The sequence below is a fragment of the Loxodonta africana genome, chromosome 16 (assembly GCF_030014295.1).
Source record: "Loxodonta africana isolate mLoxAfr1 chromosome 16, mLoxAfr1.hap2, whole genome shotgun sequence".
NCBI classification, from domain to species: Eukaryota; Metazoa; Chordata; class Mammalia; order Proboscidea; family Elephantidae; genus Loxodonta; species Loxodonta africana.
The window spans coordinates 31562224-31588508 of NC_087357.1; the positions used below are offsets into that span (position 1 = coordinate 31562224).

General features: G+C 47.0%; 1 protein-coding gene across 2 annotated transcripts in view; it reads right to left on the reverse strand.

Annotated features, from left to right (window-relative positions):
• Positions 1-26285, reverse strand: part of SUFU (SUFU negative regulator of hedgehog signaling) — a 114351-nt gene that overhangs the window by 27734 nt on the left and 60332 nt on the right. The window contains exons 4-8 of one of the 2 annotated variants that reach the window (XM_010589025.3): positions 10871-11013; positions 9851-9936; positions 9501-9573; positions 6516-6672; positions 4382-4493 (exon numbers count right to left, since the gene is read on the reverse strand). In XM_010589025.3, the coding sequence (XP_010587327.1) occupies positions 4382-4493; positions 6516-6672; positions 9501-9573; positions 9851-9936; positions 10871-11013 (571 nt within the window). The remainder of the gene's footprint in view (positions 1-4381; positions 4494-6515; positions 6673-9500; positions 9574-9850; positions 9937-10870; positions 11014-26285) is intronic. The other variant, XM_003409149.4, reaches the window with a different exon arrangement.

Here is a 26285-nt window from a genome sequence, read left to right on the forward strand (position 1 = left end):
TGACTCCCTAGCCAGGCTATAAGCTGGGAATAGAGGCAGCAAGTCAGCCCTCCAGAAGGCCAAACAGATGCAAGCAAATACACTCATACGAGTATGCAGTGGGGAGGAGGAGAAACATATATGTGTACATGTGTGTTGGGGAAGGCACAGATGAGAATATCAGAACAGGAGAATTCCTGCTATAAAACCTCAATTCTCCAGGAAATTAAGGCAGAGAAAAAAACACCTTAAAAGCTGCTGGTGTGATTCCAGAAGACAGAGAAACTTACCTCAGCAATGATGGTTAGATCGCTTTTTAAAGGTGCCTTCAACTACAAAGTGCTTCTGCCAGCCAGGAGCCCGGCACCTCCAGCACTCGTACACACATGCATGAGCCCCTGCCCATCTCCCAAAGGGTCTACAGCCCAGGGTACTCCCTCGAGGTTTCCTCAAGGTTCACCTGAGTCACTGGCAGAGGGAGGGGAGGTCCTGGAATACTGACGCAGGCTCCCCAGCTCTCAGAGAAACCCTTTATAATTCCACCCCCTCCCCCCAAAAAACCAAACCTGTTGCCATCCAGTGGAATACGATTCATAGCAACCCTACAGGAAAGAGTAGAACTGCGGATAAGGTTTCCAAGGCTGTAAATCAGACTGCCCCATCTTTCTCCCATGGAGCAGCTGACCTTTTGGTTAGCAACCTAGTAGCTGAGTACTTTAATCACTGTGCCACCAGGGCTCCGAAACCCTTTATAGAAATGCAACTCCCCCCCCCGCCCCCATGTGCTACGCCTGCCCATGCATGGTCCCCAAATCACTGTGGAGGGGCTGGGAGCTAAGGCCAGACTGCGTGTAACAGTCCATTCCTAACTAGGCAGCCTCAGACAGAGGATGCCCAATGACTTTTTCTTCCCAGGCTCCAGGCAGCGGTCTCTAAGTGAGGCGGCCCTCTGTGGCATGAAGGAGTGGCTTCTCAGGCTTTCTACACTCACCCAAGCAGGCAGTGGGAAGGGAGGCGCCAGCAAGCCGAAGGAGGCTTTTCTCAACTGATCATCTTGGGAAAAGCCAGATAGGAATTTCACGGCTGGAATGCAAGGGTTGTGAAACGCTGGAAGAAGCCCCAAAGAGGGCCAAGGGCTCTCCTTCCAGGAAGGCGGTGGGAGGAGGGCTGGCAAGGGTGAGTGGGAGAGTAGCAGGTTACCCGGAGGGGCCTGCCTTTCTGGGAAGCAGGAAATAAGGCTTCAAGAAAGAAAGAGAGAAATCTCTGGTCACATAGTGGTGGAGGGGCCAGAGATAGGGTTGTTTTTGTTTCTGAACATGAAGCAAGGCCTTGTGTCAAAAAGCAATTCTGGTATAAATGAGCCAATTATGGCACAGTTTGTTATTTCTGGGTTTTAGAATCACAGAGGCTTATGGTGTGTCCTCCCTAGAGTTAAATAAGCACAGTAAGCTTCTAACACAGGGCGTTAGCTTTGTCTTCGGTATCATGGGAGAGTTCCCTGTTTGATGAGGTCCACCAATGAGGGTTACTACTAACTCATGGACACACCCTTGTGTGTCCTCCACAAAGGTCCTTGTGAATGGGATAAGGAAGATCACACCCATTTTAATGGCTGATAGACTGCCCTAAGCTCCTCCCACCCAACTAACTTTGGACAAGTTACTTATTAGCCTCTTGTACCTCAGTTTCCTCAACTATAAAAGGGGGTAATAATACTATCTACTTTACCAAGTGGCTATGAGAATGAATTAAATTCAGATATGTATAAAAGCACTATTTAAAAAGTGTCAGTTGCAACTGAAGTATGAAAACAGCAAGTGACTGACTCCCCCAAGTGGGCCGAACCCAGCTGCTAATGCCAGTCTTAATCAGCTGTTCTGACCCTCTGGCCTACCTCAGTAGCTTCCTCAGACCATATTCAGACCCATGAAGACCCATGCATCAGAACTTTCCAGCCCAGATGTCCTGACTCAAGGAAAATCAGACGTGCAGACACAATAAGGCCCGCACTGGTTGCTTCCCCACAGGGAGAGGAGCAAACACTTGTGCCAGCACATTTTGGGCCAGCTTTCTCAGTCGCAATCCATGCGGTTTATCTGAAACGAGGTCGGGTCCCAGAGTGGGCAGCACAGATATTACAATCGTGCTTGCAATCTGAACCAAGTCCACCATCATCGATTCCGAGGTAATAGGGAGCTGGAGCCTGAGAGACTTGAATGGCGGTGAAAATGGTCTTGGCAAAGGAGGAGGAACCGTTTCTCAGCCAATTGCTGAGAGATCTGTAGCCATCGCTGAGAATCTCAGAGGAGACGTTCTGACTCCTTCTGGAATACAGATTCTGGCACTTTGGAGACGTGATTGGGTCCATTTGAGCAGCAGGGAGGGGAGACTACCCTACAGGGCTGGCACCTCTGACCTAGTCCCCAGACACCACTCTGTACCTTAGCCAGCTCAGGCCAAAGGCTAGAGGCAGTAGCAGCCTCTGCCTTGTGTCTACAGAGAACCCTGTGACCAGTGGTGATGCCCCATTGCCCAGTCTGGGTGGGCTCATATGTATGCATATAGGAACCCAGACCCCTGTGACCACTCACCATGTCTAGGGGTACAGCAGCTGAAAGTTGCCCAAAACAAGGAATGAGATCTCAGGCCTGTTCCAGATACATAAGAGGAATAAGAGGGCTGTGCCTCTGCAGGAGGCCTTGCCTGTTGCCCAAAGACCCTGGCCTTCCCCAGGAAGGAAGGCCATCTGGATTGAGACCGTTTACAAGTGATAGCCAATCTACTTGATGCTTCAAGCCTACAAGTACCTCCTGGTCTCCTGCTAGTCCCAACAGAGCCCTGAGCAAGACGCCAAACTGAGGGCACGGGAAAGAGTATAGCCCCTAGGACAGAGTACAGACTCATAGATGGAGAGCCTTCAGATGCCCCAAGACCCAGTCTAGCCATCTTCTGCTGCCCCCAGACAGCTATCTCAAGGCAGCTGGCTGGAGAAATCCACTGGTCAGAGTTGCCAGCCATTCTGAGGTGGTGGTGGAGGTTTCCCCCAAGCTCTTGCCAAAGAGCCCCATTCTCATGATTTCTGGGTGACAGATTCATCAGGTGAGCCATCTTGGGCAACCCTGTTCCCAGATTAACTCTTCCCACTCCAGACTCTGCTCCCAGAATACAGTCTCAACTTTAACCTGCCAGGCCTTCCCTTGTCCAATCCCCTTCAGCTCCTTTCTCTGCTTTGTTAAAATTCTAGAACATCTTCTAGGCCCAGTTCATGTCTTTTCTCTTCCAAGAAGCCCTCCCTAACTACTCCAGACGATGCTGCTCTCTCTTTCCTGTAGTGCACTGAATCACTACCACTCCTGGCGATCGTGGATGAGCAGCTGGGGCTAGAAACCAAAGCAGCAGCCATTCCCAACAAACAGCATCTACAGCCAGACTCATGCATTTAAAGTTCATTGTTCAGCTCATGCTCCCCTAATGGAAGAGCCTGCACCCCAGACGGTCCCCAGGGCCCTGAGCTTGCCATATAGCAAGTGTGTAATAAAGACTTCTTAGAAGAGGGACAGCTCACCCTGGCCTTGCAGGATTAGCTGGACTCCCCTTTAGCCCAGGGCATGGCAATTTCCTCCCTGGCAGGCAGGGTTCCTACTCTGGGCTGCCAGCTCCCAGGCATTCCCTGCCAGCAGCTTTTCCCTAGAGCTGCCCTGGAACTAAGGGCAGAGGGGGGTGCCCAGCCCAACACTTGTCCCCCATCAGAGGAGAGGTCAGCAGGAAGCTGATCTGACGGTGGGAGTGGTTGCAGTCTCCCAAGGGCTGTTGGGGTCCCTAGGCAGGCAGCAGAGGCCTGCAAAGGACTTCCCTTCCCTGGGCCTCAGGGAAGGGAGGCAGGAAGAGGGGCCACGGCAGCAGGCCTCCAGTATGGAGCTGGCCAGACAGGGAGGCCCCTGGGGTTGTGGCTATCAGCCGGAGACCAGGCTCCAGGAAGGAAGGAAGGGCAACTCTGGCCGAAGCTGAGATAAGGAGGGGAACTGTGCTCAGCACAATGGGCTCCCACAAGGCTGGGAGGCCCCAAATCAGATTTTGCCCCAACCTGCCCTCCCGTTTGTTCACACAGCCCATGTAAATATTTACTGTTGTTTATATTCCTGGTCCGCTGGGTCCCCTGAGGCCCCTTGCTATGATCTACAGATCTGTGTGCCCTAGATCATGCCTCCCCCAGGCTCAGAGACCCTGGACCCATACAGCCAGAGCTGTGGGCATTGTTCTCTTCATGAAAGCCACTGAGACGGGCCCTTCAGGACAAAAGTGCCCCCTTGTCCACCCTTGGGGGGTGACAAGCCCCTCCGTAGAGCCCCTGGCCACTGCTGTTGCAAAGCTATACTAATCTCTCTGTGGGTGGGGAACTCACGGGGCCCGGTCATGGGTGAGGCCGTTCTGTCGCTGAGGGTTGATTGGTGGGAGAACGGGTTTGCTGTTGATCTCAAGTCCTCTCCTCAGGGTCTCCCGGATCTGCTCTGTGTCTGCAATGAAACCACCAGGTTACCTAATGGCCCCCTGGGCTCCCAGTATGCCCCCACCCTGCCCTTGAAACCTGGCTCTGCAGACATACTGGGGAAAAGCCGCCATGCTGGCTGGCCCTGAGCCTGCTCTAGGCATCCAGAAGTGAGTCTGAGTGAGTTCAGACTGAGGGGAGAAGGACAGATGAGGTATCATGCTCTCAAGAAACTTTTGGTCTAGAGAGCACCATTCTTATAGAAGATAAGGGGTAGCCTCTGGACTTCAGAAGAGAGCTTTCCAACACAGGGCTCATCTCAGCTGTTCTTTCCCTTCCTGCATCACAGGCTCTAGGTTTACTTTAAAATAGCTCCAGACAGTGACTGACTGACAAGGACTTTGTCACTGCCCAAGATCACCTAGGGATTCTGCACACTGAAATGGGTATTATGAGGGCTGCAGGTGTTCTGCCATGCATGGACAGGAGCCTCTCACACAAGTTCCTGGGTTCTGGGTGGTCAACTGGTATCCAGCCCTGTCACCCCTCCTCCTTGAGCCCAGGTCAATGGGATGCAGGGGTCATCATCTCACCTTGACCCTATCCCAGGGAACTCGGTCTCTCCGTGGATCTGGCTAGGGCCAGGAAGTGAGAGAGGAATGGAATTTTTCTTTGCAAGGAGCTTTGCTGGTCTTTGGGATGAAGTTTACTAGTCTGTTCCCTACATAGAGATTCTGATCTAAGATTCACCTCTGCAAATTACCCACCACACCCAAAAAAGCAAATTAACATTTCTCTTAGAGTTCAAAGGGTGGGCGTAGAGCAGGGAGGAGGTGATTAACAACTTTTCTAACTTGTTACAGGGGCATAGATTACTTTTATAATTTTTCAAAAATAGCCAATAATGGTTGAAATTTTGGACAAGACTATGAATCTTTCCTTAAGTTACCCCTTTTGTCAAAAGCAATGGAATGATTCTAATAACTATACACCCTTTCTCTGTACCTCCTAGAGGGCTCAGCACACATTAGAACAAACAGGAAGGAAGGAAAGAAAGGGGTCAAATATTTGCACTGGAGGTTTAAGTTGTCCTTTTCGGGAAGAGGAAACGTTTTAGAAGTTTTCTTACATATGTAGGTATTTTATTCAGGGCTGTAGGTATCTTATTCTTTAAAAAATAAGAAAAGATAGAGGACTAGAGAAAAAAATGGAAAAAGAATCTATAAACACACGTACATATAACTGGCTGCTTTTCCTTTGGTGTTAGCTAGGGACGCCCTTTGCTGAAAACCACAACTCTTTCTGTAGCCAAGACCAGCATGGTGAGCTTCCGCCAGGAGAGCCATGGTCTCCTTCCCTAAGGCCCCACCCTAATGCAGTGGGGACATGGTGCCCTGCTCAGAGCCCCTTATACTATAGGACAGTGGGGTGGGGCATGTGTGAGCTGGCCTCACTCGGGCCTCTGAGGGCCTCAGGCCAGAGTGATCCTTGGATCTGGCATGGCTTACAGGCCAGAGCTGGGCACTGTGTCAATTCTGTGGGTGGCCGATGCTTATTCTCTTGCATTGGGTGGACTATGGCCCTTTCCTGTAACTGTTCTATGGCTTCCACTTACCTCTATGACCTCAGATTGCAGGGGGCAAACCTAAAACACAATGGTCACTGCTGGTGGTGCATTTGAAACACACACAGGAAACACAGCTAGAAACAAGCCAACAAAGCTCCCTTAATCCCACCCTGCTTGAAGAGTTCACTTGTTGTGTAACTCAGAGCAGGAAATAAACTACTGCTGGGGCTGTCTTTGTTAGAGACCCATACTAAAACGCCACTGCCACTGAGCTGATTCCAACTCATAGCAACCCTACAGGACAGAGTAGAACTGTCGCATAGTGTTTCCAAGGAGCAGCTGGTGGATTCGAACTGCTTACCTTTGGTTAGCAGCTGAACGCTTAACTACTGAACCATCAGGGCTCCAGAGCACCATACATACTAGAAAGCCTGAAAACCACCCTTGGGGAGTAAGGAGGGAAGGCTGGACAACAGCGCCCACCTTTGCCAGAGAGCCGCCGGGGCTGCGTGCCGATACAGATGCTTCGGCTGTCCTCGTCGTCTTCGGGGGGTCGGCTCAGGTCATCCCAGGCACACTTGGCGCTGACACCACTCAGGTTGGAGCCATCTGTCTCGATGCCTTTGTCAACTCTCTCCTGCTTGAAAAGAACCAAAGGGCCAGCATGCCTTCAGCTAAGTGGCGGCCCATGGTCACTGCTGCCCAACTCAGCCACCCACCTTTCTGGGATTCATTGAGCCTCTGTCGGTGCTGACCATGGGACAGGTATGGAAGAGCAGGGTCTCTGACCTTGTTCTGCCCTGGTTACCAATGTGTGATGCTCTCTGCCAGCCACTGGACTCCTCCAGGGGAACCAGGATTAGGGGAAGCCAGGGGGAATGAAAATCCCAAGGGAAGCTTCTCCTCTCATCAAGGACCTCCATACCAGTTGCATAGCCTCGCAGATGCCCACCCGGTGCTGTCCCATGGGGCTGATGTGGCAGAGACAGAAACTAGTTCCCTGAGAAAAGACACGATCCTTCCTCTCTTCACCGGTCCTTTAGGAAGAACACCCTGTCTTCTGTAGAGCAGGAAAGGCCAGGACTCAGACCAACTTCTCCCTGAATCCACACTTACGGTTTTCTCTTCTAGCAGCTACAGGGTGTGGCCAGGCAGTGAAGTGCCACCAGAGAACAGGAGGGCTAGCTTTCCCAAGGTGCACTGGCTAACTTATTGGGCAAAGGACTCTGGATGGTGTTTCTTTTCCATTTCTTATACTGAAATGTGGGCCTGGAGGGGAGTGACCATCTGCGGACTCCACCAGAGGCCCTACCTTCATGCAGGCCCTGGCACTGCAGAGTCCAAACACAGCTCTCCAAATGGCCTCAAGGAAGAGTTGTACTCAAACATCTCTGGGATTTTCTGTTAAAACAGTTCTGTGATGCTGGGCTCTGAATTAAAGGTCATCTGGAAGGTTGTAGCAACCTTGCTTGTAAACAACCATGGGGGCCAAATAAAGCTCTTTGTGAGTGAGCACCTCAGTAAGAGCCTATACTCTTCTGCCTGCCCAGCCCTCTCCCCATTGCTCCACAGGTAGCAACTTGGCCTGTTAGTAGACCAGGGAGCCTATCTGGGGAAGCACAAGGTACTGTCCCTACTTCTGGAGACTAGTCAGAAGGCAGCCCCACCCCTGATGCCTCCTCCCCATCAAGTACAATCTTTTCCTTTCCGGTGCTACCATCAGCCTGGTGATCAGGAGCGGGGAGAGGCTGGCAGCAGGGAGGCAGCTCTAGCTCTCTCTGTGGGGAGTGTGTGGGCCCTGGTCTGCTCAGGGTAGAGCCTACATTTTTTCTTCTCTACTAGCTGCCCTGAGGCACTTCACCTAAATAAAGAGCTGAGGATGCCTCTTGGCTCAACCAGTCTGGCCTACTTACTTCGTAAGTAAAAAGAAAGAGCCAAGTCCTGGAGAAGAGGCTTGTTTAAGGCACACAGCTGGTTAATGGTAGAGCTTGGATGAAAGGTGCACGAGCCAGCTCTAAAATGAACTGATTGCAAGCAGGCCCCAGAAGGGCCCAAGTGGTTGCAGGGGAGTTGACCCCTGATGCACACAGCCACCAGGAAAGAAAGCTGGGCTTTGTCCCCACAGTCCTCCTGTTTGCTTTTTAAGACTTCTAGGTGCTCTGGGTCCTGCTGGCTGGTCTCAGGGAAGCCTGCAGACTATGGAGAACCATTCCTGGCATGCAGAGAAAGGACGGTTTGCTTACCCTACTAGTTCAAAAGCCCAGGTTCTTTCTTAGTAGTTGGCACTTATGATAGGGGCCAAACAACAGCCCACAGTGCCCCATGCTGGATCCCAGTGTGGCTGCAGAATAAGGGCTCAGGGAAACACAGCCTTTGTGGGTTCCTGGTTCTTGCATAAGCAGAAACTACAAGGAAACCAAGTGTCAAGCAGTTTTAACACAGGGTGCTGGCAGCACTCTGAAAAGGTCAGTGTTAAAGGCACTGGGAAAACAGAGGAGCATCACCTATAAACAAGGAGGATTGATGCCCAAGGACTTTCAGGTCTGTGGTAAAAAAGCCAGGGACTGCTGGTTGCATGTCTGCTTGCACCTCTTCCCTGCTCTAGGATACATCACCCCTGGCAGCTGCCTGTGGCCTATCAGATTTTTCAAGGAGCACAAAAAGTTCAGAGACAGCAATGCCCTGCAGGGGGCAGGGAGGGGGATGTGCAGGAGAAAGCAGACAGGTGTTAAGCACCTTATTAGCTGTCTGTTGTTCCTGACTAAGTCAGGTGTGGTCTATGTGGCTTGCAAAATTTACCTGCATGCAAAAAGAGTGCTTCTGCTAAAAAACCAGAGGTGCCCCTGAAACTCTGTCCAGGCAGGCCACAGCAAGTGGGCAACTGCCGGCCCGTATGCATAAAAACGCTCTCTACACCTCAAGGAACGCCAGCCATTCAGGGGAGGAGGTCGGGTCTGACTCCCTGAGATGAACATGTGTCTACAGGGGGGTGGGAGCATTAGACTGGTCAGCACTCACTCCTGGAGCTGGGTGGTGGGGTCAACATCACCTAAACTACTGTCTGTTACAGGTGGGGAGGGGTGGCTCCCTGAAAGAAAATCTGTGCTCTTTTAAGAAGGGGAGGTGGGGGGATGAATACTGAACAAGCAATATTCACTACACTGATTCTCTTCTGTTGCTGGTGAGCTAATTTTTTAAAAGCCAGATTTACTGATGTATAAGTTACGTACAATAAAATTCAACTTTTTCAGTGTAAAAATAAATGTGTCTCAGACAAGCTTTCCTAGCCTGAAGGCTCTCGGCTTCCTCATGCACTCTGCAGGATTCAGGGGACAGGTTCCAAATCATGCTACACATCTGCTCACTCACAAAATAAAGCTCCTCCACTTTCCCAGGATGAAAGTCAGTGTTATGCAGAAGAGGCTTAGGGTACAGTGTGCTAGAAAGATTTTCTCACTCAAGACATACTTGCAGGTGTGGATCGATCTCAAATATGGTCTCTCCCCTCCGCATGTCAGTTATCAGCCAGGGGCCGCCAGCACTGTGGACAAGGAAAGGCAAAATGATGATAACTGAAGGCTAGGTCTGATGGCCTGGCCCTGCAGCCTGCCTGGTTTGCTGCCCGAGGCCCAGAAACACAGGCAGATAGTTAGTGGTCAGGGACTACCAGGGAGTGAGCTGTCAGGAAGCACTAATGTGAAAAACCAGTGCCTGAAACAGCAACGTGGGGCGGGGGCGAGAGGGGGGACACGTGGGCTAGGGGCGGGACTCCCACCTTAGACCCAGGAAGCAGCCCCACCTTGGAGGGGTGTACTCACATGGGCACCGTCCGAAGCAGCTCCAGGATGCCCTGCCCGTTCCACTGCTGGGCTGCATGCAGCTCCTCAGTGCAGACGCCAACAATCTGAGGCCCAGGGACAAGATGCTCTGTGTGCTAATGGCCATCCCTCCTGTCCTCCCAGAAGTTCAGCCACCCAAGCTCCCTCAAGGGTCACCTTAGGTGAAGAAACCCCAGGCAGGATCTGTGCTGAGGGCCTAGTGTGTCCAAACCAGACGGTTCTCTTAGGAGGGAGCAGCAGCCTAGCTAGGAGATGGACAGATCCACAGACAGGGCACTGAAGGCCGATCTTGCCCTGCTGTGATGGGACAGGTGTCTGGCTGATGCAAAGTCTAGCTCTAGGCTACATACAGGAGAAAATGAGGACCCCAGCCAACTCAGGATGGGTCCCTAGGCCATGTCTCTAAAAGTTGGGAAGGTTCAGGGAGACATTCCAGCCTCGTCTGTTATCATGGGGAATATAAACAGAGGAGGAGATTTTGAGACCCTTCAAGCTGGGAACCACAACCAAAGGGCCTCAGCACCTTGTAGAGAAGCTCCCTTTCCTTATCAAGGGCTGAGTCTTTGTGTAAATCTCATGGGCACCAAAAGAACCTTCATACAGACCCCATCATAACCAGAAGCAAGCACTCAGCTACAGCTGGGGTGAATACCCACCTGTCTGGGTAAGGGAGAGTACAGTCCAGAGCGGGTTTCTTGTTGGGAGGTCCTGTGCTGAGGCTGTCTGGGTCTTTACTAGTTCATAAAAATACCCTCCTCTGTTACCTCCCTCAGGTATAGCTATTCTCTCCCACCCAAATTGTCCCTTCTCCCTTTTCTCATCTCAGAAGGTTAAATCGGACCACCTGGATCTACCTAACAAGGCACTGGAGGGAAGAGAAAGTAAGAGAAGACCAAAGGAAACCTTGTACTCCCTTTACTCCCCCTACCCAAGTCTTCCTGTTCTGCCTGGACTTTTCCCACAGGGAAGGCTCAAGTGAGCAACCAACCCTCATCTCACCTGGAGGAAGGTAACGACCCCAAAGGGTGTCTGCACAGGTTGCATCTGTGGATCCTCTGTCAGCAGCATGTGCTGAATTCTTGACTCACTGTTATCCAAAGGGCTGTGCCAAGACACATGGTCCCCACTGCAGAAGGTGTTCTCTGTGGGAGAGACAGGAGGATCTTTAGTGCTCGAGGCCCCTGATCTAAGCCTGGAATCCGACCTGCCATCTGAGAAGCCAGCCTTCCCCAGTCTTCTATGGTAGCCCATGTGAAGGAGGGGAAACATTCACTTCTGACGGGAGTGAAGAGTTTGTGGTTACTTCCAAAGAACCAAACATATTCCTGCTTGCCAGTTCTGTCAGCCTTCAGTGGAAAAGGACAGGCTGCTAGTGTGGATGCTCACCTGCCCTGGGAAGTCCAAAGACTTCCGGCATCTGCTTCACTTCCCAGCACACTCACTCATGCAAGAATAAAGGGCTTTGCTGTGGGGCTGCAGGGCCAGAATTCCCCAGGGAGGCTGGAGGACAGTGAAAGCCCTTTGCCTTGGGAGGACAGATCAGGATTTCTGTGCTGCTGAAATAGTACTCAAAATGGAATACCCAACCTCCGAGAGCCTTTGAGGTCTGTCACCAGTTTTCCACAGGTAGACAGATTTAGGGACTTCTGAGGAACACTGCAGGCTTTAAGTAAGTGGAGGTCTGGAGCGAACCCTGGAGATGTGTAGAGGAGCGGGTGGCTGTTTCCATGAGGACACAGGCACTGTGCCAGGCTGCCCGAGAAACACGTGCACAGGCCCACTAGTGTAAACACACTTGTTTAAGCTAGCATAATCACAAGGAAAAAAAAAAAAAAAATCAAGCTGTATTAAGTCTCCCACCCCCCTTGAATCTTATCTTGGGTATCCTTCTGAAGGCACTCTGCAATTTACCAGCTTATATATATATTTTTTATCTATAGGTTCCTTTCTTTTTTTTCTCACCTAACACAAATGACAGCATACTATTTTTTCACGTTTCACTTAATTATATATCCTGGAGATGAGTTCACATCAGTATATGGAGAGCTATGTCATTTCATTGTGGTCTATCGCTTATGATCTGAAGTTCCTTCACTTTTTATCAATATTTAAGGCCTGGCAGAAAAAAAGGAAAAGAGCTTCCAGGGAGGCCTGACAAAGCTCCTGCTCTCACTTGCCTTGATTTGAGCGCTAACTCCCTCAAATGTCAGTTAAGTTATACAACTGTCTTTTCCACCCAAGAGATAGGCTCAGGTTATTGGTCCTCAACCAGAAAAGCATTCATTCAGGAGGAAAGAAGGAAGACTAGACGCTTCCTCTATGGCACAAGGAATAATAAAGAGGAAAGAAGGCAGAGGCAACTAACCCCCTGCCATCGAATTGATTCTGACTCCTAGCAGAGGCAACTAGAAACTGCCAAATTTCCCGACTCCTGCAGGGCTTGCTTTTCCCAGATTTCTTCTCCTTCTACAGAAGAATGTGTCTACAAGCAGTTCACACGCCCTACAAGAAAGAAACAGTGCAACAAGTACAAAGATTGAATTAGTAACTAAAAAACTTCCCACAAAGAGAAGCCCAGGCCCAGGTGGCTCCACTGCTGAATTCTACCAAACGTTTAGAGGAGAATTAGTTCCAATCCTTCACAAAGTCTTCCAAAAAAGAGAACTCTTTCCATGAGGTCAGTATTACACTGATACCAAAACCAGACAAAGACATTACAAGAAAACTATAGACCAATATCCCTTACATTGGTCCCATATAGACACAAAACTCTTCCACAAAATATTACAAAACCAAATCCAGAAATATCTAAAAAGGGCTATATGTCATGACAAAGTGAGATTTATGGCAGGAATGCAAGGTTGGTTTAATGTAAGAAAATCAATCAATGTAATACACCACATCACTCACTAAAACAAAGGAAAAAAAAAATCCAGTGATCATCTCAATAGATGCAGGAAAAGCACTGGACAAAATCTAATACCCTTTCATGATAAAAACACTCAACAAAGTACTAATAGACAAGAACTTCCTCAACCTGATCAAGAGCATCTAACATCATACTTAATGATGAAAGATTAAATTCTTTTATTATAAAATTAGGAACAAGACAGAGGTGCCTGCTCTCGCCACTTCTACTCAAAATTGTACTGGAGGTTCTAGCCAGGGCAATTAGGCAAGAAAAAGGAATAAAAGGCACCCAAATTGGAAAGGAAGAAGTAAAACAATTTCTATTCGCAGACGACATGATGAAAAATCCTAAGGAAACCACTAAAAAAAAAACTATTAGAATATATGAGTTCAGCTAGGTTGCAAGCTCAATACACATAAATCAATTGTATTTCTATACGCTAGTGATGAGCAATCTGAAAATGAAATTAAGAAAACAATTCCATTTATAATACCATCAAAAAGAATACAATACTCACGAATAAATTTAACCAAGGAGGAACAAGAATTGTACACTGAAAACTACAAAACACTGCTGCAAGAAATTAAAGAAGACCTAAATAAAGACATCCCACATTCATAAATTGAAACATTTAATATTGTTAAGGTGACAATACTACTCCAAGCAACCTACAAATTAAATGCAATCCCTACCAAAATCCTAAAGGCATTTTTTTCTTTTTTTGCAGAAACAGAAAAACTCATCCTAAAATTCACATGGAATTTTAAGGTATCCTGAATAGTCAAAACAATCTTGCAAAATAAGAACAAAGTTGGAGAAGTCATACTTCCTGATTTTAGAACTTGATACCAAGTTACAATAATTAAGATAGTGTGGTACTGGCATAAGGATAGACATATGGATCAATGAAACAGAATGGAGAGTCCAGAAATAAACCTTCACATTTATGGTCTACTGATTTTCAACAAGAATGCCAAGACAACTTAGTGGGGGGAAGAACAGTCTTTTCAGCAAATAGTGCTGGAACAACTGGATATCCACATACAAAAGAAAGAAGTTGGACCCCTTCCTTGCACCATAGACAAAAACTAACTCAAAATATATTATAGACCTAATAGTGATAACTAAAACTAGAAAATTCTTAGAAGAAAACACAGATGTAAACTTTGTGACCTTGGATTAGGTGATAATTTCTTAGATATAATACAAAAAGTACAAGTGACAAAAGATAAAATGCAGTTCATCAAAATTAAAAACCTTTGTGCTGCAAACCTTACCATCAAGAAAAGACAACCCAAAGTGAAAAGACAACCCAAAGAAAATATTTGCAAATCATATACCTAATAACTATCCAGAAAGTATATTGTATCTAGGATGTACAAAGAACGCTTACAACTTAATAATAAACAGACCAATAATCGAATTTAAAAATGGGCAAAGGATCTGAATAGATATTTCTCCAAAGAAGATATATAAATGGGCAATATGTACATGAAAAGATGTTCAATGTGATTACCCATTAGGGAAAGGAAAATCAAAACCAGTGAGATATCACCACTTCATACTTGCTAGGATGGCTAAAATAAAACAAACGAAACAAAAATAACAAAACCCAACAATAGACAATAACAAGTGCTGAAGAAGATGTGGAGAAATTAGAACCCTTATACATTGCTGGTGGAAATATAAAATGATGCAGCCGCTATGGAAAAGGGTTTGGCAGTTCCTCAAAATGCAAATATGGAGTTATCATACGACCTAACAATTCCACTTCTAGGTATACACTCAAGTGGAAGACGTATGTCCACACAAAAACTTGTACACAAATATCCATAGCAACATTATTCAGAACTCAAAAGGTGGAAATGACGCACATGTCCATCAACTGATGAATGGATAAACAAAACGTGGTATACTCACACAATGGAATATTATTTGGCAATAAAAAGAAATGACATACTGATACATTCTACAATATGGATGAAACTTAAAAGCATTAAGCTAAATGAAAGAAACCAGGTCACAAAAGACCACATTGTATGATTTCATTTATACGTAATGTCCAGAATAGGCAAATCTACAGAGACAGTAGATTAGTGTTTGCCAAGGCCTGAGAGGACTGGGGGGAAATGGGGGATGACTGGTAAGAAGTTTCTTTTTAGTTATCAAAAATATTGTAGGGTTCATTGCAGTGATGGTTTCATGACTGTGAATACAGTGAAAATAATTGAATTGTACACTTGAAATAGGTGAATTGTATGGTATTTGAATTATATCTCAACTAAGGAAACCCTGGTGGTGTAGTGGTTAAGTGCTACAGCTGCTAACCAAAAGTTTGGCAGTTCGAATCCACTAGGCGCTCCTTGGAAACTCTATGGGGCAGTTCTATTTTGTCTCATAGGGTCGCTGTAAGTCAAAATTGACTCAATAGCAACAGGTTTGTTTTTTAAGCTGTTAAAAAGAAAGAAAGAAAAGAAACAATGCAGCAGAGGAAAGGGAGGAGTCTTGAGGGGACAGGTCAAGTAGGGAAGCCCAGTCAAGTTCCTGGATTCCTTGTTAACCTCTCCTGAGGCTAAGCAGCCAGGGCCTAGGAGAAACCTAACTCACAATGCCTGGACACCACAGCATGTACTGGGTCTACAGGACCTGAACAATCACTTACTTCACCATTTTCATTTTCTACAAATGAGGAAAGGATCCTTGAGAATGCCCAATGTCACAGGGCAAGTCCAAGATGACTTCAGTCATCCATATCACCTGTCTTAGTCATTTAGTGCTTGCTGTAACAGAAATACCTTAAGTGTATGTCTTTAACAAAGAGAAGTTTATTCTCTCACAGTCCAGTAGAGGAGAAGTCTGAATTCAGGGCACTGGCTCTGGGGGAAGGCTTTCTCTCTCTGTCGGCTCTGGAGGTAGGTCCTTTTCATCAGTCTTCCTTGGTCTGGGATCATCTCAGTGCAGGAACCTCAGGTCCAAAGGATGCGCTCTGCTCCTAGCACTGCTTTCTTGGTGGTATGAGGTCCTCAACTCTCTGCTTACTTCCCTTTCCTTTTGTCTCTTGAGAGATAAAAGGTGGTACAGGCCACACTCCAGGGAAACTCCCGTTACATTGGATCAGGAAGGTGACCTGAGTAAGGGTGTGTTACAATCCCATCCTAATCCTCTCAACATAAATTTACAATCACAAAATGGAGGACAACCACACAATACTGGGAACCATGGCCTAACCAAGCTGATACACACATTTCTGGGGCGGATATAACTCAATGCGCGATACCACCTGTTAGTATTTTTGTCCTGTTTATATACCACCTACACCATTACTTACCTGTGTTTTTTTCTTAATATTTACTCACTTTTTAACCTAAATTTATTTTAAAAAGAAACTTTATATCACTATGCTAAATAGGAAAGCAGTGCTGCTTACCACGCAACAGGAATTCTGTAACTTCAAAATAATACAGTGAAAATAAAACGTTATTAATTTCTAGCCGATACTGCTGCCTACCTAACATTGTTAAAACTAAGATGAGCAAGGTTAAAGAGCTGTTCAAGGTTTAAAAAGTCACGTATGAGACAAAATCAGCAGGATTGAAAAAAATGAAGAAAGAAAGTCCTTACTATCTAAGTTCATGTTATTGAGTAGTTCCTTCCTAATATCATCTCCTGGCTTTGGCAAACCCTAGCAGAGTGGTTGTTAAGAAGGCCAGCTTTGGAGCTGGGAGGACCCAGTTCCAATTAGTCTCTGCCCCTAGCTAGTCATGACCCCGGGCAACTTGCCCCACCACAATTTCTATGCCTGTTTCCTCGTCTGTAAGTAGGCAACAGTGACCCTTACTCATACACTTTATGTTGCTGCATATTATTATTCCTGTACTGAATTACAGTACAGATACTCCCAGCCGGGGCCCTAGTCATTCCACCAGAAAACAGGAGCACTGGCCACACACCCTGTAGCTAACAGCAAGTTCCCAGTAGGTGGCACCATTGCTCCTGGTTTAAGAGACAGCTGAGCCAGTGCCCAGGAGCTCCTCCAGCCTGTCCCATGTGAAGTAGAAATATACCCCAAACCTGGCAGGATCATGGGCTGGAAACAAGAAGGCTGGTAAGGTTTAGAAGCATGACCTCTACAAATGCTGGCGAACTCATAGAGACACTATAGTACAGAGTAGAACTGCCCCACAGAGTTTCCAAGGAACAGCTGGTGGATTCAAACTGCCAACCTTTTCGTTAGTAGCCGAACTCTTAACCACTACACCACCAGTGTTTCCTTAAAAGGCACTTAGGTTAGGTTTAACTTGGGAAGGGGCTTAATTTAGGCAGCTGGCGGTGGGGGGGACCTAAGACAAGAAAAAGGAGTCAGACCAAGTCAATGCTCTAAGACCAACACATATGTGATCAAGGTTTAGCAAAAAGCACTAATGAGTTAACGGGGAGGGGGCAAAGAAGGCGTAACTTACCACAGAAAGGTTCAGAGAGCAGGATGCTAACAGAGGGGTCTTGGTGGCGCAGTGGTTAAGATTAAGAGCTCAGCTGCTAATCAAAAGGTTGGCAGTTTGAATCTACCAGACTTTCCTTGGAAACCCCATGGGTCAGTTCTACCCTGTCCTATAGGGTCACTACAAGTCAGAATTGACTCGACAGCAACAGGTTTTATGTGGTCTTCACGCTAACAGGACCTTCTACTGAGGGACAGGGCCGCCTCCAGACCTGCCAGGTCAGGGCACTAGACTTATTAGCTCTGCTGTGGCCAAGAAACGGTCTTTCTTAACAATGAAAGGGCCTTGGTCACAGTTTTCAAGCCTGGGACAAAGCCACAAAGGGCCCATTCTTGAGTCCACGCTGGTCTTTATGCCCTGGATGCCCGGCCCATTCTGTGTGGAGCCACCACGGGTCTCTGCACTCAGGCCTCAGTGCCTTCCCAGGGAAGCTCTCAGCCCCTTCAGAGGGGTTTTCAAATGCTAATAACCTCTCTCAGTCAGAGGTCCAGCTGTTCAGTCCAGTGGTTAGAGAAGCCCACCTCCTTGCTGCTCTGAGCATGCTTACTCTCCCTTCCCTCTCACTTCCTGAAACATCCTTACCAAGGAATGAGATGAAAACCCCTGGGACTTGCATCCAAACATGGCAGGAGAGTGGCCCACTTCTGTGTCTGAAGGAACTGTGTGAGGCCTGGACGATCACTTCCCACTCTCCTCCCTCCCTCTGGAGCTTTGCCCCTGTGGACAAAGAATTAAGTTTGGCTTTTTGCCTCTAGTTTTTTAAAGTAGTCTGAGCAATTAAAGTGCTCTTTGTCTTTCTAAAAGGAGCCCTGGTTGTTCAGGGGTTAAGCACTTGGCTGCTAACTGAAAGGTTAGAGGGTTGAACCTACTAGCTGCTCTGAGGAAGAAAGATGTGGCAGTCTGCTTCCATAAAGATTACGGCCTTGGAAACCCTATGGGGCAGTTCTACTCTGTCCTAGAGGGTCGCTATGAGTTGGAATTGACTGGAGGACAACAGATTTTGTTTGTTTTTGTCTTTGTAAAACAGGCAGGCAAGTAGGGGGATACACAGGCCCCACACCTGGTGAACTAACTTCAGGAAGGGAGGGGGCAAGATGCAGTCATCATGCATATTCACTGATAATGCATATTAATTGAGGTCCCAGTGATTAGGAGACCCTGGGCCTTGGAGCTCTCTTTTTGGGGACTTCCAGGATTGTTAAGAACATCCATGCAGGGGAGAGGGTGCATGTCCCTGGAGACAATAGAAGCCTTGTGCCAGGACCCTTCCTAGACCTTGTCTGACGCATCTCATTGCTTATATCCTTTCGGGTTGTAATAAGTGGGTAACTGTACGTATAGGTAATAGTCTCTTTGAATTTTGTGAGCTGTTCTACAGAATTAATGAACCCACAGGGCAACGAGCCAGCAGGGGCTGGCAATACAGAGTCAATTTGTATAGACACAGCACTGGGTGGCTGGGTGACAGAAAAAGGCTGCAGGGCAGTCCATGAAGATGAAGGGTCACAAGCGTCTTTCTAGCTTGTGACCTATGCCCAGGGGCTAGGGAGAAAGAGAGGCCAGCTGGGCTGACGTGCAGGGAGTTGTATAGACTCCTGAGCCTACGGATGCTCGCCAGTGACCGGGCCTCAGGTGCCAGGGATGTGTTGACCAGGCTCAGGGTAGCCAGGGATGAGGTCTGATCTAACTCTGGGTGGTTAGGATCTGAGTGAGAGTTTTTGCTAAAGAAATGGTTGACAACGAGGAACAGAAATGTGGGAAGGTCAGGACTGGATCTATTTCCGGGTGGGAACTAGATTCCTGCTGATCCTTGCCATGCAGTTAGTGATAAAGGTGGGGTTTGCCCACCTTGCCCCTTCCATAGTACAGTTTGTAGTGTTGTCCTCGCAGCCCCCAAGTACCATGAGAAACTTCCCTCAGCTAACAGAGTCTTCCATTGTGAACTGAAGGGGAAAGCTGCCTCTGGCAAATTCAGCAGAGGAGAACTACCACTCCAGGGAGGCAAAAATGGTACAAAAAATATGCTAGTTACAGTCCTACCCCTTGCGTACTTGAGAGAAAAGATTTCATTTCTTTATGTCTTGGTTCCCCATTAACAAACAACTTCCTGAAAAGGACTCTTAAAAGTTGGGGGTGGGGACTGTATGGTGTACAAATTCTAACTAGGCCCTCAGAATGGCCACCCTCACCTCCCAAACATCCAACTTTAGCTGTGGTGTTTTTAAGTCAGACTATCCTGGACATAACAAATTAGCAAAATCTAGGGAAATGGGTTGCAGAAGAAATAGATATTGTTTGCAAAATAATTAGTGCTACCTTTGAAAGGCTGAGAGACAAACACACCCTTTAAGAGTCCCTAATCCACCCTAACTCTGGAGAATGACTGTCTCCATTCTGTGTTAAAGTACAGTCGCAGTGATGTTCTAAACAATAGCTCAGAAAGCAACACTCCGCCAGCCACCCCAGCAGTCTGAATTAATACGCTTGGTCCGGGGAGAACGGGCTGAGGATCTCTTTCAGAGCCCAGAAGGGTGTGTTAATTAATGGCTGAAGCTTAGAGCCCTGAAGTCAAACTGCCCTGAGATGATTACATACTTTCCAGGGGCAGGAAACCCAGCTGAACTGTGCCAGGTGACAAATGAGTAGCTGGTAGCAAGAGGTGTTTTAGAGAGAGCAGAAAAATGGGAGGTGGCCCAAAGCAGCTGGCACACTCTGGTCTGTCAACTTCTGAACAATGGCACAGCCATCACATTCTCTCAAGAAACAGTCAGCATCCTTCCTGCCTTCCTGGTGTTCACATGTCACTTGAAAACCACAGCCTAAATGATCCTATATGAAGACACAGAGCTGGCTCCTAGGAGGACTTCGCAGTTCTTCCTAAAACACTATATGCACCAGATACACTTCCAGTGGAACAGACTACTGAGTAGAGGAGGGTCAGCTCGCTTGGTCCCCTGTTTCTGAGAAGTCCAGGATGAGCCAACACACATGAGAAAGAATCTGGCAACTGGCTCTGACACTGCCCTCCTTCCAGAGAAGGCACAAGCTGTGGGCTGCCTGGCGAAGCTGGTTCCAGATAAGGCTTCCTCTGAGATCTGATGAGAGCTCCTTAAGGTCAGCTAGAGGCCTATCACGCTGAAATATATTTATAGGGGCAGAAACACAGGTCTGCACGTGCCCAGGCAGCCTCACAACACTCCCAGCCCCGGAGGAGAAATGAGGCGGTAGTGGAGGAGGCAAAGTTTAAAGTCAATCCTGTTGGCCTCTGCCCAGCCCAGATACTCCTAAGTGGGGCCACATAGCCTGCTCACTGCCCCGACTGGATCCCTCACTGAAGCCTATCCTAATTTCTAAAGCCCTGGTGCTTTCTCTTTGCTCTAAGCTAAGCTAGGGGAAGGGGGTGGGGATCCCTGGGATATGTGTGCCCAGTCTATTTGTTTGTTGTTATAGCTCCAGAAATATACCAAGACCATATACAATGTTAGCAAGAGCTTACAAAGTTTCAGAAGGTCACGGGGTATAGGACAGCCTGATGTTACTGCCACAGATGACATTTCTAGAGCCCTTAACACACCCATGAGATGGCTGCTGCCCTTTTTTGTGGTGGGTGTTTTCAGGTAGAAGTGGAGTCTGCATGGTTGCTGAGACAGCAAGAACGGTGCCCTCAGTGCAGCAGGCCCTTTTTTCCCCGCGAAGATCAGCACTGAAGCACTGAAAACTGTTAACAGCAACTCTCCTTCCTCTAGGGATCCACATGGGCCAAGTAAAGCATTGAGAGAGCACTTCAGGAACAGCCTGCACTTTCCCACCTGCCTGACCCTCTTCCCATCAGTGAGCCAAAGCTGAGAGTTCAGTCTAGAAGTCTGCAGCACAGTTGTGCGGCAAGGCCCACATTGGGAACCTTGAACAGCAATTGGAAGCAAGTATATCACATAGGTGCAAAAAATAAATACACCCTGGTAATTCCCCTTTAAAACTTAAGCCCTTAAACCTGCAAGGAGAGGAAAACAGCGGGAAACTCTCTAACTTAGAGCCTTCAATGGGTACAAAATGCAGAATTTGGCACCCCCATCCTTCTCCACACACATGCATGGCAGACAAGACGTTTGTAGAGAAGGAGTCTCAGAAGTATCATTGCATACAGACCCGCTGCAGGTTTTCAAATAAGACTCCACCAAAGAAGGGCCAGAAGCCCTGGTAGTGTAGTGGTTAAGTGCTATGGCTGCTAACCAAAGGGTCAGTAGTTCGAATCCGCCCGGCGCACCTTGGAAACTCTATGGGGCAGCTCTACTCTGTCCTATAGGGTTGCTATGAGTTGGAATCAACTCGATGGCAACGGGTATTCTTTTTTTTTTAAAAGAAGGGCCAGGATAGAAGCTTTTCCAAAAAAGTAAACAAACAAACAACAACAAACTGGGGGGGAGGGAACAAAAACACACTCTCTGCTGCCATTGTTAGGTGCTGTGGAGTCAGTTCCGATTCACAGCGACCCTACAGGACAGAGGAGAACTGCCCCATAGGGTTTCCAAGGTATGGCTGGTGATCTGACCTGCCGAGTGGTTAATGAGTTTGTGTGCTGGAAAAAGCAAAGTTCATCCATCTGTAGCTGGATAGATGGTGGACACTTGTGAAGTTTTTCCAAGCTGGCAAAGTGGTGGGAGCAAGAATAATCCTGCCCCCACCCGTCATCCTTTTTTTTAAGTTCTGAATGCAGTTTCATGACTTGAAAAGTTCATTCCAGTGTTTGGTTAGAGAGCTTCCCTCTCTGATATTAATTTGGCTAAATGTGTTTGCAAGACACCACAAGGGGGGAAATGAGTGTGCTGTACCATGTGATTACATAAAGAACAGCAAGAGCAGGCATGTTTGCTCTTACACAACTGAAAGGAAATGTAAAGGATATTCCTTCTAGGTTTTGCCTGGAATCAAAGGAATCACAGAGGATTAGAAAACTAGTCAAAGGAGACTCAAAATTGTTTCCCTATGTGTTTTCTCAAAAACCTCTGGCCCTCCTGCTTCCTTCCTCTCCCCTAAAGCCACAGTCATAAAGGCAAATAGTGAAGTGTAAGGCAAAGCCCTTTTCTAAGCAGAGATGCTTGGCAAACTGGAATACGGGTCACAACAGAGGAGATAGAAGGCTGGCTGGCTGCTGGAGTTCCCAGGGACCTGCACCCCAAAGCAAGTCTCTGGTGGCTGCAGACGTTTCAGCGCTGGCTCACTACCCCATGATGGTGAGGGTCCCCCCAGAGGCAGACTGCAAATCCCTGACACTCACCTTGTGTCAGAGCACACAGCACCCATGGCAGGCCAGTCCTGCCAGGGAAGCCAAGGCCAGCTAGCCTCATTCTCCCCATGGTGAGGGTGAGTGCCTTGACTGTGCACAGCTCCATAAAGTTTTACCTGGCCACAGCCTGCAGCCAGCTCACGTAGGCTGTTCCCTGTTACTAGTCAAATCCCACCCATTTACCTACCACATGCCACGCCCTCCCGTAAAGAATACAGATCCTTGACCATCATTTCCAGAGAGCTTGAATCCTAGTCTAGCAAATGTTTTCACTTCTCTTTTTACCCAGTTCCATCTGTGTAGACACCTGTCAGTCTCAGAAGGAAGAATCTTCTGCCCAGAGGCTTGAAATTGGGCAAAAGTTGCTTTGCTTTTCTCACCCAAGCCCTGCTCTACCCAGTACACAGGGGCTGCCACCTCTCCACAGATCCAATCCCAAGCCCCTTTGTTCTTAAAGCCAAAGTGACTACCGGGGCTTTAAACTTACCATCCCTACATACGCTTCAGCCAAAGAATGCCAGGAGATACTTTGAAGCTTTGAAAGCAATAACATGCTTCTACCCCTGTCATCTTTTTCTCAAAAAGACTAGTTAAATCTACAGTGAAAATACATGTAGTTGTCAGGGACATGTAAACTAGCATCGTCCCTCTGGAGGGCCACGTGACAGAGCCTATTAATATAAAAAGTCCATTCCCTTTGACCTAGTCTTTCAACTTCTTTGTATCTACCCTAGAGAAAAACATGTTCACAAAGAGGAAGCAACAAGGATACTCACTGCATCTGTGCACTGTTTGTAACAGAGGAAAAATGTAAACAGACTAAAGGTGCATCACTAGAAAAACGGGTGAACCATGCTATAGCCATACTAAGAAATCACAGGCAGCAGTAAGTAGAATTAGATACATCTTTATGTATTGACAGATCTCCAAGACTTACTGTTAATTGAAAAATCCAATTGTGAAGGGTAGTACTGTTTCACCTACATTAAAAAAGGGGAAAAACACTTTGGAGAGTGGCGTCTGGGGTCTTAGCAAGTGGCCATCTAAGATGCATCAATTAGTCTCAACCCAACTGGAGCAAAGGAGAATAAAAAACACCAAAGATACAAGGTAATTATGAGCCCAAGAGACAGAAAGGGCCACATAAACCAGAGACTACATCAGCCTGAGACCAGAAGAACTAGATGGTGCCTGGCTACAACCGATGACTGCCCTGACAGGGAACACAACAGAGAACCCCTGAGGGAGCAGGGCAGCAGTGGGATGCAGACCTCAAATTCTTGTAAAAAGACCAGACTTAATGGTCTGACTGAGACTGGAAGGACCCAGGAGGTCGTGGTCCCCAGACCGTCTGCTAGCCCAAGACAGGAACCATTCCCAAAGCCAACTCTTCAGACAGGGATTGGACTGGACTATGGGATAGAAAATGATACTGGTGAAGTGTGAGCTTCTTGGATTAAGTAGACACATAAGACTATGTGGGTAGCTCCCATCTGGAGGGGAGGTGAGAGGGCAGAGGGGGTCAGAAGCTGGCTGAATGGACACGAAAATAAAGAGTGCAGAGGAGGAATGTGCAGTCTCATTAGGGGGAGAGCAATTAGGAGTATATACAGCAAGGTATATATAAAATTTTGTATGAGAGACTGACTTGATTTGTAAACTTTCACTTAAAGCACAATAAAAAATTTTTAAAAAGTCAATTCAGTGGAAATCAATAAATTTGAATTTTAGAGAAAAAAAAGAGGGGAAAAATATCCAATAACAAATAAAACTATTTTCCTAGGTAACCTAGAAGAAGGTGAATACATAGAAAAAACTGGGCGGCTTCAAGGATCTACACCAAATAGATAAAATGGTTACCTTTAGGGAGGGGGCCTGAGATTGGGTAATGTAGTCAAGGAGGACTTATTTTTTTCTTTTGAGCTTCTGGTGAAAGTTTATGCAGCAAGTTAGTTTCTCATTTGACAATTTCCACACAAATTGTTCACTGACATTAGTTACATTTATCACATTTTGTCAACATTCTCAAGGAGGACTTTGATTGTATCGATGGAGTATGAATTTTTAGCCTCTAAGACCTATTTATGTATTATCTGTATATTAAAAATAAACTTAGAAAGAGAACCCCCTCCCCGATGGCTCCGACTTGCAGTGGGAACTCTCTTAGCAGCTCTGGCTGCCCTCACACCAGCCCCTCGACCTCACACTCCAGAGCATGGGTGGTATAGATCTCAACGGCCAGGAGTCTAGGGAACCATCCTTGACTCACAACTAAAATGTCACCAGTGGCATTTTCACCAGCTTAGCTTTTAAGTTCTAGAACAAACACCCTAAATTAACCACAGGCTAATGAAGCTGGTCCTCTTATCACAGACTTCAAACTTCTTTTGTTTCTTTATTTTTCCTCTTCTCTTGCTGGTTATTGTCAGTTACATAAAAAAACCCTCTTCTTCCCCTTGTAATTTTTATTATGAGTCCTAGTTCTGTTTCCATCGTAATTGTGCATTGCTTCTTATAGCACTGTCAGCTTTCTTATTGCTTTGGTGCTCAAGGATAACACTGCCCTGAAAACATCTAAAATCTGAGATCAAAATGGTAAACATATCTGTAGACACAACTGGGTAGGCCCAGGTGAGGATGACTACACATGCCTACTACTCCCAAGTATTGGGGGTAGGTAGGGCTCATGCACTTTTGCCCTAGAGCAAAGCTACATTTGTATCTATGAACATTCCTAAGTAGAGGAAGTTTAGCATAGTCCTCATTTTGCCTAAAGTCTAAGAGGAAGGGCATCCTGCCCCTTTGCAGACTGGCCCTGTAGAAGTCTAGAAATCTGGAGGGACACACTGCTCTCGAATAAGTTTGTTCCCTTCGTTGTCATTTTGTTGTTTGCTTGGGGAGTGAAGAAAGTTTTGTTCTTGGCACTTATAGGCTAGGGAGGTGCAGGCAAAATAAGCATCTGTTTTTCCTTCTGGGGAAAGGACGGTGAAGACAGAATGTGGCTCTGGCCCATTCTAGAAGAAGAACCTGGGTCAGCCTTGGCCCTGTGTACATAAAGCATTTGGTTTCCAATTAATGGGAAGAGAGAAACTTTCTGGAGCCAGGTAAGGAGTTGAATAGATCAAAAAAGAAATGCTTATCTCAAGTGCTAGCCTCATGACAAAAAACAAGTCTACCTCATCTAGACTACAAGCACAAATATAACCAAGAGTGGAACGATTTGATGGCAGGCATGGTATGGTAGCTCAGGGTTTTCACACCAAAGTTCTCTGGAAGAAATTACTGCTGAGTGAGTCACTAGATTCCGTGTGGTGGCAGTGAAAACTGGATGAACCAGCCAAACCATACCAACAAACCTCAATCCTTCCTCCCTGCCACCAACCATATCCAAACAGTCTGAGGAGAAAGGACAAGTATGGAAGTGATCTGAGTAACTAGAGTCTAGTTTCCCAGGAATTCTTTCTCACCTAATCCAGTAGGCCTTGGCTGGCCCACCATCTCACCATACAGCTTTGTATTTCAAACCCCTCAAAGGCACATTTAAAAAATTGTTGCTAGTCTGAAACTTAGGCTTTAAAGAACAAAAAAACTTATTACGGAGAATTTTAAACAAGTATCAAAATAGACAAAATAACAGGATGAACTCCTATCTACCCATCGCTTGGCTTCCATATTTATCACAGACAGTCCTGATTCATCTATAGCCCCACTCACTTTCCC